This window comes from Maylandia zebra, linkage group LG10, assembly GCF_041146795.1.
Source record: "Maylandia zebra isolate NMK-2024a linkage group LG10, Mzebra_GT3a, whole genome shotgun sequence".
Taxonomy (NCBI): domain Eukaryota; kingdom Metazoa; phylum Chordata; class Actinopteri; order Cichliformes; family Cichlidae; genus Maylandia; species Maylandia zebra.
Genome location: NC_135176.1, coordinates 29,358,319 through 29,371,106, shown reverse-complemented (window position 1 = coordinate 29,371,106; position 12,788 = coordinate 29,358,319). Strand labels below are relative to the sequence as shown.

The 12,788-nt window shown below is 40.3% G+C and overlaps 1 protein-coding gene across 3 annotated transcripts in view; it reads left to right on the top strand.

Moving 5' to 3' along the window:
* The window catches only part of clip2 (CAP-GLY domain containing linker protein 2), a 50,941-nt gene that overhangs the window by 23,605 nt on the left and 14,548 nt on the right, over positions 1-12,788 (top strand). The window contains exons 5-9 of one of the 3 annotated variants that reach the window (XM_012919147.5): positions 2,266-2,479; positions 4,868-5,065; positions 5,560-5,663; positions 6,796-6,856; positions 8,485-8,589. In XM_012919147.5, the coding sequence (XP_012774601.3) occupies positions 2,266-2,479; positions 4,868-5,065; positions 5,560-5,663; positions 6,796-6,856; positions 8,485-8,589 (682 nt within the window). Of the gene's footprint in view, positions 1-2,265; positions 2,480-4,867; positions 5,066-5,559; positions 5,664-6,795; positions 6,857-8,484; positions 8,590-10,690; positions 10,742-12,788 lie in introns of all 3 variants that reach the window. The other 2 variants (XM_014413626.4, XM_024804091.2) reach the window with 2 other exon arrangements.

Sequence of the window (12,788 nt, the reverse complement as noted above, 5' to 3'; positions counted from 1 at the left end):
CCACAGTACTTGTCATGTAGGGGAATTAGCTATAGAGAACAAAACTGCTTCTGGTACCTGGCTATAAGTGTATTTATTTATGCTATAGATGCGGGCCTTAAAACACGGGAGGCCATGTTAACATGAGTCACTTTAGGATTGAGCCTCAAGTGGCCGCTTCAGGAACTGCAGTGTTTGTCACTCATGCGTAGGGATGGGTATCGTTTAGGTTTTATCCGATACCGGTGCTAAACCGGTACTTTTGAAACGGTGCCGGTGCTTAAACGGTGCTCAAACCGGTGCTCAAACCGGTGCTTAAAGAATGGAGAACACAAAATTGGTCCAAAAACCTCTCATGTTCAGCTGTATTTTTGTAAAAAGATAACAATGTTAGCCTTTTCTGCAGCTAGAGGGCATATATGGTATCACTCTTGGCTGGAAGCAGTGCTTAAACAATGGAAAAAACACAAACTTTGTCCAAAAACCTCTCATGTTTAACTGTTTTCCACTTTTTCTTTGGTCATTTTAGCCTTTTTGGCCAGGGTGAAGGGAGTATCTGCCATCAAACAAGAAGACAGCCGCATGTAACTATGATGATGTTTGCTAGTTCACCTTACATGCATTAATGTAATAACGTGGTTAGCCTACTCAATGTAAATTACACACGGACAACATTAGGCTACTCACGCAGATGAAGAATGGCTGCTGCTGCCATCATCATCCGTCATCATTTCTGCTACACTGCCAGGGCTAGGGGCCAGGACTCTCCTCTTCGTGTTTTTGGGGGATGTTGCTAACTCCGAGTCCGATAACAGGCAACCCACCCACAGTAGATGCGCTCGGTGTGAGGTCTCGCAGCAAGCTATCAAATACGGCTTTTAAAAAAAACGCTATGCGTCGCCAGGTGTTTCATCGGATTAAGGTGTTACCTCCTTTGCACAGTATCACCTTAAACTTCCATTGTTTTCATTCAAATTCTGTCGTTTTCATTCAAATTTCATTGTTTTTATTCAAATTTTGTTCTGTTCATTGTAATTCCGTTGTTTTCATTCAAATTCTATTCATTTCATTCTAATTCCGTTCTTTTCATTGAAATTCCGTTGTTTTCATTCAAATGCTTTTGTTTTCATTCTAATTCTACTCTTTTTCTTCAAATTCTATTGTTTGTTTTAGAATTCTGTTACTTTCATTCAAACTCTGTTCTGTACATTCTAATTCCGTTGTTTTCATTCAAATTCCATTGTTTTCATTCAAATGCTGTTGTTTTCATTCTAATTCCATTGTTTTGATTCAAATTCTGGTCTGTTCATTCTAATTCCGTTTTTTCATTGAAATTCCGTTGTTTTCATTCAAATGCTGTTGTTTTCATTCTAATTTCATTGTTTTGATTCAAATTCTGGTCTGTTCATTCTAATTCCGTTTTTTCATTGAAATTCCGTTGTTTTCATTCAAATTCTGTTGTTTTCATTCTAATTTCATTGTTTTGATTCAAATTCTGGTCTGTTCATTCTAATTTCGTTGTTTTCATTCAAATGCTGTTGTTTTCATTCTAATTCTACTCTTTTTATTCAAATTATATTGTTTGTTTCAGAATTCTGTTGCTTTCATTCAAACTCTGTTCTATACATTCTAATTCCGTTGTTTTCATTCTAATTCTGTTGTTTGTTTTAAAGCACTTGTTGCAGGCTGCTGAGTTTGCATATTTTGCTATGAAGTACAGCCAGACTTTTGACCGCCTCGTCTTGGGCATTTTTAATCTGTAGCTCTGCTCTAAAAGAACGTACGTACCTGGACCCGCCTACTATCCTCGCAAACGTAAAATGATTGGCTAGAATTCAAAGTGTATGACAGGAAAAAAAAGCACCGAAATAAAGCACCGAAATGTGCACTGCTTTTCGGTTTGGTTACTATCATTTATGTCAGAACCGGTGCCATCATGGCACCGGATACCGGTACCCATCCCTACTCATGCGTCTTCATTTTTCACGCTGGGAGGTTGTTACGATGTACTGTATGATGTAGCTGGCCTCCCGACTCTTTAGTTTATTATTTTATTTCTGTTTTTATTCACAAACCAATTAAATGATGTTGCAGGAGCTATAAGACAAATTTCCAATGTATCAAATATTAAAATATATTCAAATATTGTTACTATTTATCAAAAATTCCCTTCTCTACATTGAGAAAACTGAAAACCTATTGCAGATACATGACTGTAAAGCTGCTCTGTGACTTCTAAATAATATCCTCGTCCTCTTGCATCTCCCCCTTCTTCTCTTCCTGCAGATACTTTCAGTGTCTCCCTAAGTTTGGCTTGTTTGCTCCAGTCCACAAAGTGATCCGCATCGGCTTCCCCTCCACCAGCCCGGCGAAGGCTAAGAAGAGCAAGCGGGTGGCAATGGGAGTTTCCTCTCTGGCCCACAGCCCCAGCAGTTCCTCCATCAGTTCAGTCAGCTCGGTGGCCTCCTCTGTAGGTGGACGTCCGAGCCGTGCTGGACTGGTAAGACGACTGCAGCGCGCCTCAAATCCGCCCTTAGAGTGGGTGGATTTGAGGGCGGGAAATGCACTTATTTTCTTTCTCGCAGTTAGATAAGAAGGTCGACACCACTCTCATGTCTCTAAGCTTCCTTTGAGGTCTCAGCCAGTCCTGATGTCTTGTCGTCTTTATAGCTTAAAGTGGACCTAATCGGCTGATGTTCAGCTTCATGTTTCTTTTGAGACACAAGTGGCTTAAGGTGAAAGTTCAGATTTAAAAACTTGCAGAGCAGAAAAATTATCATATTTTGCATGTGTGTGGGGCTGTCGCTTCCTGAAATGACCATATAAGGAAATCCCTGTCAGCTGACATCAGCCAGAGCCAAGAGTAGAAAAAATGGTGAAAACCTTATGTTGAGGATTTATATTTATATACTCATGCTGTTTGAAACATGTTTAATTCACATATGTTTAACAGTTTGGATATATTGTAACAGTATATATGGATATAGTTATGTAAATCTCTAGATTGATTGATAGATAGATGAGAGAAAGTGTATCGCTAAAATGCCAGTCGGGGGCTGCTGTATTGATACTTACCCTAATCAATGCATGCTTCAGTGAATGATCCCATTTGTCGATTTTTGGCTATAATTCAGCTTGCACTGCTGACTCAAATAACTGTCCTCATTGAGGCAACAAAATGAAATAACCTTAACTATTGCACAGTAGCTTATACAAACCACAAGTTTCCATTGCAGGTCCACTTTAAGCAAAACAAAACTTGTAAGTGAGTTTAGAGGAGGTGGGCACATTTTTTGTTACCTTTGGACAGAGCCAGGCTAATTACATGCTCCTGAGCTGAGCTAAGCTAACTGACTACTATCTATGGAGTAATCTTTACCATACAGACATGAGAGAGGCAGAATTCTTCTCATCTAAGTGTTAGCAGGCAAGCAAATGAGAATATTCCCTAAAATGATCCCTTTAAAAGTCAGTAAGTAAACATGACCACAGGGTTCATATGTATATGCATATAAAACCCATATCCCTGTTAGGCTTGGCAAAGCATCTCACTTCTCAGCTGCAAAATATTTTTATCCAAATATTAAAAACATCCCCATATTTTGAATTTTGTTATCGTCCAAAAACCTGCTTGACCTAACTGCAACCCCCCCCCCCCCCCCAATAATTCACAGGAATGATTATTAAGATTAGGAACATCTGTTTATTAGTTGCTCATAATTCTGTACATTACAATGTCTGAAAGTCTTTAAATCTAATGAAATATCGTGGCCGCAGATTCAAACAGGAGGATGATGAAGTGAAGTCAGACATCTTGTTTCTTGCACTGCGTCTTTAAGACTAATATCCTCACCAACAGCTGGCAACTGACTGAAATAATGGGACATCAGGGTATCTCGCATCGATTTTAGCATCTGGGTACGGGCCAGGTCCTGATGGAGAACACTACCCTTTACTTTCCTTAATTGTTGGCAGCACTCAATGCAACCTTTGTGAATTATCAGTCTGATGGCACAGCACAAAATTGTCTTTCCTGAAGATGCTTCGTCCTGCACAGTTTTAATTTTCTTAAGTGGTTAGAAAGCAGGCGCCGTTTTTAATTTGGATAGTGAATTATGGGCACAAATTTGCACAAGGATCTCTGATTCACTGTGAACGTATGAAGCTTACTGTGAGTCTATGTGCTACATAATAGTGTTGCCATCATAAAAGCATGAATTTGTTACCTTACAGGTTGTCAAATACACAGGCATATGACATTCAATTGAGCATGACTGACACATTTTATATGAAATATCTACACATAAAAGTGCAGATGTAATGTTTTATGTGCAGAATGCTTCAATCTAGCTTGTTATTAAAGAAAGTTCCATAAATGCTGCTGAAATGAGACGAGGTATAGAGGGCTGGTAGAAATCCTGTCAAAGAGCATCCTCTAGTGGCCAAAGAGAATACTGCAGCATTCACTGTGATTAAATGGTTGTTTTTGGTCTCCCTGCTGCAGATATTCCCAACCAGCCAGATATTTCCTCAGAGAAGAAGAACATGTATATTTTTTAAAGCCGTATGTAGCTAACAATTTAGAAAATAAGTTTAAAGTTTGCTTTTTTTTTTTTTAATATGACTTATTATGAAAAAGCAGAGACCTGTCATGTCACAGACAGCTGATTTCCTGTGATCACAAAGCAGACGATGAAAACGATGAAAGTCTGATGTCAGAAGCATCGAGATGTTGGATTCTGTTGGATCTGAGAGGGACCTGTGCGGCTAACAGGATAAACGATGTTTCTGAATGCATCAAGCCCAATCTGCATTTCCTTTCTGTTCACACTTTCATCCTCTTCTTAAAGTCTTATCTCCTTTGTCCCCCTCCTCCCCGCCTTTAAAGCTGACGGAGACATCATCGCGCTACGCACGGAAGATCTCGGGCACCACCGCGCTGCAGGAAGCCCTGAAGGAGAAGCAGCAGCACATCGAGCAGCTGTTGGCCGAGAGGGACTTGGAGCGGGCGGAGATGGCCAAGGCCACGAGCCACATCTGCGAGGTGGAGAAAGAGCTGAGCGCCCTCAAGGCTCAGCACATGCAGGTACGAGGAAGTAGGGAAAACACAGCTCGACACTTACTTGGTCAGGCACAACGTCATGTCTTAGAAAAGAGAGGCCCGAATACAGGACACTGGCAAATGTAATAGTAACGGTAAATGTTCAGGTTCATGTTCGACGTGTGATCGCAGATGTTACCTGAGCCAGTTTAGTGGTCATTATATTTAAGGCTAGCTTTAATTAAATTCACAGCCTAGCGCAGCGTGACAAGATACACAAACTCCTGCAGTTAGTAATTTTAAATAACTGAACACTAACAATCACATAAATGCTTTTAATCAGTTGATAAACACTTATTTGCAGAGACAAATATTTCTTCCTCTGTTCTCACAGCTTTCGTATCCAGATGCATTCTAGGATTTTAGGCCTTCATCACGGCACACTGAGGTTTAGGGCTGACTGAGGGGTACAAGGAGCAGAACAGAAGGAAAAACCTTTGTGGGTGTGAAAAAATTTAATTTGTGTCTCCTGTTTGCAGTATGTGACAGAGAACGAGAATGGTCTCCAGCAAGTCAAAGCCATGCTGGCCAGCACGCAGAAGGATAAGCTGGAACTGGCCAATCAGCTCGAAGAAGAAAAAAGGTAATCGCTCACACATCATTCAATTCAGTTTTATTTATATAGCGCCATATCACAACAACAGTCGCCCCAAGGCGCTTTATATTGTAAGGTCGACGCTACAATAATACATACAGAGAAAAACCCAGCAATCATATGACCCCCTATGAGCAAGCACTTTGGCGACAGTGGGAAGGAAAAACTCCCTTTTAACAGGAAGAAACCTCCAGCAGAACCAGGCTCAGGGAGGGGCGGGGCCATCTGCCACGACATCATGGGCTCACTTTCACACAACAGTGTTGCCACATAGTTGAAATCTTAATTATTGGTAAGTGTTATAGAGTGATCTCACATGATGCTCTTTTAGCTAATAATCTGGGATTTGCTTTCATTTTTATAAATATTGTGAGATGATTGAGTTGCTTAGCTTAGCATTAAGCCTAGAAGCAGGAGTAGATATCCTGGCCACAAAACCCTCTCCCTGCACACTCTCCCTCCAAACAGCATGTTAAAAAAACCTTAAGTGGAAGTGGATTATGAAATTCCAACACTGAGTTTAGTGTCCAATATGGAGAAAGCTCCACACGCCTAGTAAAATATTTCTTTCGCATTTAGTTTTAGTTTTCAAATTCACTTTTTGGTGATCAAAATATCTATTCTTGATTCCTTTGGATAGAGGCGACACTGTCCCAAAGCTTCCTGATGTGTTTTTATCGTACTCGTGAATTAGTCGCCCTCATCAGCCCCAAGTGGGACTCCTCGTTGTCACGGAGACACAAAGTTTAGGGTTTTGATCCATATCTCAAAGCTCAGGAAATGACTTAGCTTCCCGAGGTTACCAAGCAGAAACAGTTTCTGCTCCTAAAGTCAGATATTATGCATACATGCATGTGACGTGTACAGAGGACAAAAAGCAGGTAAATGCAGGCTAATCTTAGCTTCCTTTTAATTAAAAATAAAAACAAATTGCTTAGAATGTTTGAACTTTTCCTGGGAGATGAATCTGTCTGGTGCGTCTCAACCAATATGACAAAAATTGTGACTTCTGCAAACTGCTGTGATTGTCTGCAGTGCCGGTCGCTCCCTGGACACTGTGTGAGACTTGAATACTGCTCAGCTAATCGCCCCTTCTTTATTTCCCATAACGCTTTTACAGGAAAGTGGAGGACCTGCAGTTCAGAGTAGAAGAGGAATCCATCACCAAAGGAGACCTGGAGGTATTTATCAGAATTAATAGCTGAATGAAAAAAGCCTATGTGCCTCACAATGTGAATCACCGTAATATCACAGGTCCGTGTTAGTCACAGGAGATTCTGTTTTCATGCTTTGCAACCCTGAAAGCTCTGTCAGCGTAACGCACATCCTGGACATCGGGACAGAAAGGAAGAGGAAAGGGAAGAAAAAAGCGTCTGGGTGCACAAAAGAAACCTTGATGTGATAATGTGCAGAGTTCCTGAATTCCACATAGGCGGCTATATAAATACAGAGAGATCGGACTGGGTTTCTAGTTTAACAGGGTGTGCGTTCGGGATGTCCTCAGCTGATGTCTCATGAGTGGTGATAGCACAGAAAGACAATATTTTAAAACTGATATAAAACATGAGACACAAGCTTTGTGTAAAACAGGAGTTATTTTTAGTCAAATTCTTTGATACTTGATTAGAGTGTGTGTAACAACTCCACACGAATCCAAAGCTCAGACAGCTTTTTTCCCTCCACATGTATCTGCATAGTGTCATAGACAGCAGATATTCTTAATATCCGCTGTTTTGAGCACACCTGCTGTTCAAACCTTTTGTTTGTGAGGCACAGCCAATCAGAGGACAGCTGGCTTAAAGTAAGGAGAAGCTAAAACAGCTTGATTCAGGCAGAAAACAAACTTAGAGGCTGAAACAAGGTGCAGAATAAGATAAATCAGGGAAAGTTATGTGTAAAATGATTTAATAGAGTTCAAGAATAAAAATATGTAGTTGGATGATGATAATAATAATAACAATAACAGGCTCAAAAAGGTGAACATATTTGTTCACTTCATGACTGAAAGTTTTATTCCAAACAATTTTATCTCTTAAAAAAAAATGCAGATCACATTTCAAAAATTATGCGGGTCTTTGTTGTCACATTTAGAAAATACCATATTGTTTCCACAGTGAGTGGAAGCCATGTTTATTTGCCAGTCACCATTAATAGACTTAGACATGCTCAAAGTGCAATTAAGACGTTATCTCCTGTAACAGGGGAAAGGAAACTGAATACCATTGTACCGATTGGTTAAAGGATGAGGAACCCACAGGGATAAGTTGTATTTTTTTCCCCACTCTTTGGATAAAGTACTTGTTTTTTAATATATTTGCCTTTCATTCTTTCAAAAGATTTGCTGACAACAATAGGATGAAATTTCAGCCTTGAATAAGATGTGACTCTTAATGCCGATCATGTTTATTTACTGTATTAGACATAAAACAGTGTATATGAATGCAATCAAACCATGTGTTTTAATGCTTTTTCATGGTTTGCACAGTCTGCGCTGCTTAATGCACGTCATGCATTAAGCAGCTCAGACTGACGTGTCTGTGAGCCATCTGCAGGTGCAACTCTTGTCTTCTCTGGTCATGTACCTGTGACCACAAAGTTGTCCTTAACTGCAAATTGCACTTTCTGTGAAAGTGAAACGTAACCTCAGATCTCCTCCTCAGCTTGTGCACCCTGCTGCCGTCTGCAGAGCTGCCCTTTCATCATCAGCTGTCAGCCGTTTTGATCACCTTCTTTGATCTGTATGGGTCTCTTTTTCCTTTCAGCCTCCCTTTTCTTTCTTCTTTGTATCTCTCTTTGTCTCTTCCCGTAGACTCAGACGAAATTGGAACATGCCCATATTCGTCAGCTTGAGCAGAGCCTGCTCCTCGAAAAGTCGAGAGCAGAGACGCTCCACAAAGAATTAGAGAAGCGGAGGGTAAAAAACAAAAATACACAAGCAAACCTTTGCCTGTGGCCACTGTCCCGTGCGCTTCTGCACCTGTTTGCTTCTCTGTTGATGATAACTCACATATCCCACCTGTGGCTGTGTCCAAATGTAGTTTAGATATATGCAAAACATACTTACAATCAGTACGTGTCAGCATACCGGCCCCATGTGACTACACTACAAGTATTATGGGCAGGAGGATAGGCCCCCAGCATGCAGACGCTTGCTAACAGGTACAGGTGTGAACTCCACAACAGTCACAGAATAAAATATGAGGATAACCTCACCAGAATAATTTGAAATGACTCATAACTCTGTGGTTGAGACTTGTAATGAGTGTAGCAAGCTGAGTGAAGTGTTGTAGTTTAATGGATTAGGCTGATCTTTAGTCCAAATCCCATAAAAAAAGACCAAAACCAACAAGCAGAAGAGAGACAAACAGGCCCAAACTTTTGGTTCCACTGATGGCTTGACTCATTTAAAAAAAGTTAACATACTTAACTATCTTTGTAAAATCAAACTAAGTACTGTTAGAATCTGGAAAAGAACTAGCTTTAGGGGTTAACATAAACATTTATTTATAAAAATATAAATAACAATGCAAAGCAGGGCCTCTTTGCAGTAACATGGTCCAAACCTTTCCCATTGCAGCCCACTTGTTGTCATGTGGGCATGAAGCCTTCTTTAATGGCTTTAAGCACTTTAATTTTCAGTGGGATCTATTTAATAAGCGGTCAAATCCAGTAAAAACCTCTTTAAAGAGTCTGGTAACTTTGACTTTTCTCCCTGTACTTATACTGTGCATACACAGTTTTGCTTCATTGATGGCTCAGCTTGCTAGCCTGATCAGTGAAACTGCACGTAATGATCGAGGGGGTCATTGCACGATCATATGGTGATAAATTGCAATAATAAATCACAATGGATTCCTTCCTTTTGCAACTGTAATGAGGTCTGTGTTGTACAAAGCTCTCATATTTTATTGAGTATGGCTTCAAACTAGCACCTGAGACCTTGACCTCTGACCTCAGTAAACACTTTTGTGATGAGTTTAAGTGAGAAGTAGAGACATTTTCCCCATAGACATCTATACATCTGGGCTTCTTTTAACAACCAGAGCAAGCGGGGAGAATGGCTTCACTTTTCAGACGTTTTCTGTAGTCTCTAGTTTGCATTCTCTTAATGTGAATAGTACATGCATGCAACATACGTATTTTTTAAGCCTTTTAATGTGAATCAAACTTAAAAAAAGCACAGTTTGTGTCAGTCATGGCTGTTATATCAGCTCCCACCTAACTCAAACCCAGGATAAATAAGGTCTTAGTAGATCTGGTTTTGGTCTTTTCATGGATTTGTTTATAATCAACAATGTATCTATGGAATATTACCAGCTTTAATATTTAGAAATAGATGGGAAAGTAGTGGAAATATGAAGTTTGTTATTTACTTAAAATGATAGTGGGTGTTGGTCACAGCTCTTCACATTACACATGATCATTAACCAGACTGGCTTCATCTGGGCCTTCCTCTGCTTCATTCCATCGCTTGTAATCAGAAAACCGAGGCTCGCAGCTGCTTCAGCTTTTCTTTTGTCTAATGTTGCAATTAGCTGCCATTAATTTTTATTTAAATGGTGTTTTTTTCCCCCCTTTTAAATCCAAAGCTGGCTTTCAGATCTGTCGCCTGCTGCACTTTGAGACGTCGGGACGTATCACTCGAAACGGCCCCCTTCCACTTAAGCTGTGGAGGATGAATCTCCCCAGGCGCCACACCAATTTTTGAGCAGTTATGTAATTAGTAACACACGAGAAGTCGCTAAATTATTTACGGGATCCATTACGGACGCTTCGATAAATTTTTCAAGACAAATCATAGGCGGTGCCGCCCATTTTAGTCGGCGCCGCGAAGGACGTCCTTTACACCACTTTGACATGCAGCGCTGCGCTCCACGTAGACAGGCTCTTTAATAATAGACCACGGTATCACAAATCAAACCGCGCAAGCTTTCAATTTTCAGCCATCAAAAGATAACAAAACACTTTGAAATGCTTGGATTCGTATATGCAGTAAGGTCTGCTTCTGCCAACAGGGAAGATGCACTCATGAAGCGGTATCCTTGAGGTTGGGTAAGAGAACCAAGGTGAAAAAAAAAGAAAAAAAAAAGATTTGATCTTGTTTTGGCTTTGATCCTCTCTTGAGCTATCTCAGTTCCTGACTTCAAATCGACTTCAGATGCTGTTGAGGACATTAACCTTGCATAGACTCTTTTACTCCTCTGTGTGCGTGCGTGTGTGTGTGTGCGTGCGACATCATCTGAATGCTACTCAGGCAGCGTCTCTGGTGTGAATCAGCTAGTAACTCTGGTCTGGTCAGCTGGGATCTGGGTTGAAATTAACATCTGTGCACTGTGCAGCAGGTCCTCAATCTTAATCTCAGTTTTTTTTGGCTGTTTTTCTTTTTCATTCTGATTGGAAACAAATGTGTGGAGGATGTTTGCAGCTGTGCATATGTCACTGTTGAGGTTTGCTGTATTATATTTGCTTGGCTGCTTCTAGAAGATCAGAGAATGGCTGCGCTCTCCTTTCATTTTCCACCTTTGGTTTTTGCACACTGAGCTCCACAAATGTTTGGACAGCGACAAGTTGATCCTTTTGGCTCCTCGCTTTAATTATTTTGGATGGAAATGATACAATGGCTTTAGCATTTAAGTGCAGGCTTTCCGCGTTATGAGGGCAGCGTAATAATTCTGATGGTTTATTTGGACTTTGATCCCGAGTGAAATGCAAACCCTGACCGGTGCCAGTGTTTTGATGGTGTTCCTCTAAAATTACGAGTGACTGCAGTTGTGAACAGCCAGGGAAAGGGGAAAAAAGGGATGGCAAAATCCATCCGCCATCTGTAGAAGACTTAAAGCTCTCTTAGTCAATATTTTAATATAAACAACAGATTCAATGACCTTGCAAGTGGTTGCATAACCCACACAGAATTATTACCCAGCTGTCTGTCCTCTATGCTCGGCATTTCAGAGTCTCCTTGGTCATTATTTTTGGTTTTTCGGCCTCAAGCAGAGCAAGGCAGCTATTATTAGAGAAGTAAGTTCTGATAAGTAGACGGGTGTGTCAGCTACTGATGGCAAACTGTGTTCAGCACTTTTAAAAAGCCCAGTCTTTCCTGACGGAGTTGGTCGGAGACAGAAAAATGATTAAAAACAGAGCGACTATTGGCAGATTCATTAATAAGCAACGCTCGCTAATGCCCCAGCCTAATTTATTAAAGATATTTCACCTATATTAATTACACTAAATAAATATATTAACACAAAGTTCCCAACAGTATTTTCATACATCAAGATTTTATGTCCACATGTTCCACAGTTTCCTGCTTTGATATTCATCATCATTAAAGTTACCAGACATCTTACCGGTAATATTAATGGGAATCTTGAGGAACTTGTGGGTGTTGCATCACTCATATTTATGTTGTAAGAGTGAAAATCTCAAATGCCCTCAGCAGGATAGGGAGTTAACCTCCGTTCTGTCTTTGTGTAATGTGTTTTTCCTCTGCTGTATGTTGGCTTCGTGTTATTTCTGACAAAATGCCAGTTTAGCCCCGAGCGACTGTGCTGCTCCAGGCAGCTCTGTGAAGCTATCTGCACCCAAATAAGAACATGAAGCTTCGTCAGAGTTCTTTAAGAAGTTAAATGAAAGGAATAGCCCTCAGTTGGCTTATTTATAAGTCTTGCCGATATTTGCTCTGTTTTGGACTTAATTTTTGTTTTCACCAACTCCTGAAAATGTTTGCCACAAAAAAGTGGTTGAACCAATAGATACTTTTCAGTGAGGCAAGTGGAAGTATATAAAAAAAAAAAAATAAAAAAAAAAGAACAAACCTAACCCTCTAAAAATCAAGGATATCTTCCTAAATATTAAGTGATGCAACTAAAACCTTAAGGTTTTAAAAAGTAAACAAGTAAAAGGTCACTGGTTCCATTCCAGACACCAGACACAAAAATCGCCGTTTGGTCAGGAGGGGCATCCCGCGTAAACTCTGCCAAACTAAACAACAGTTGCTACCTGCTGTGGTGACTCCATGTGACAAGGGAGCAGCTGAAAGTAGTTTTTATTTTAGGATTAGACACTAAATGTTCTCCTGTGTTCACCAGTTAGTTGCATAAGTCTACCAGGTGG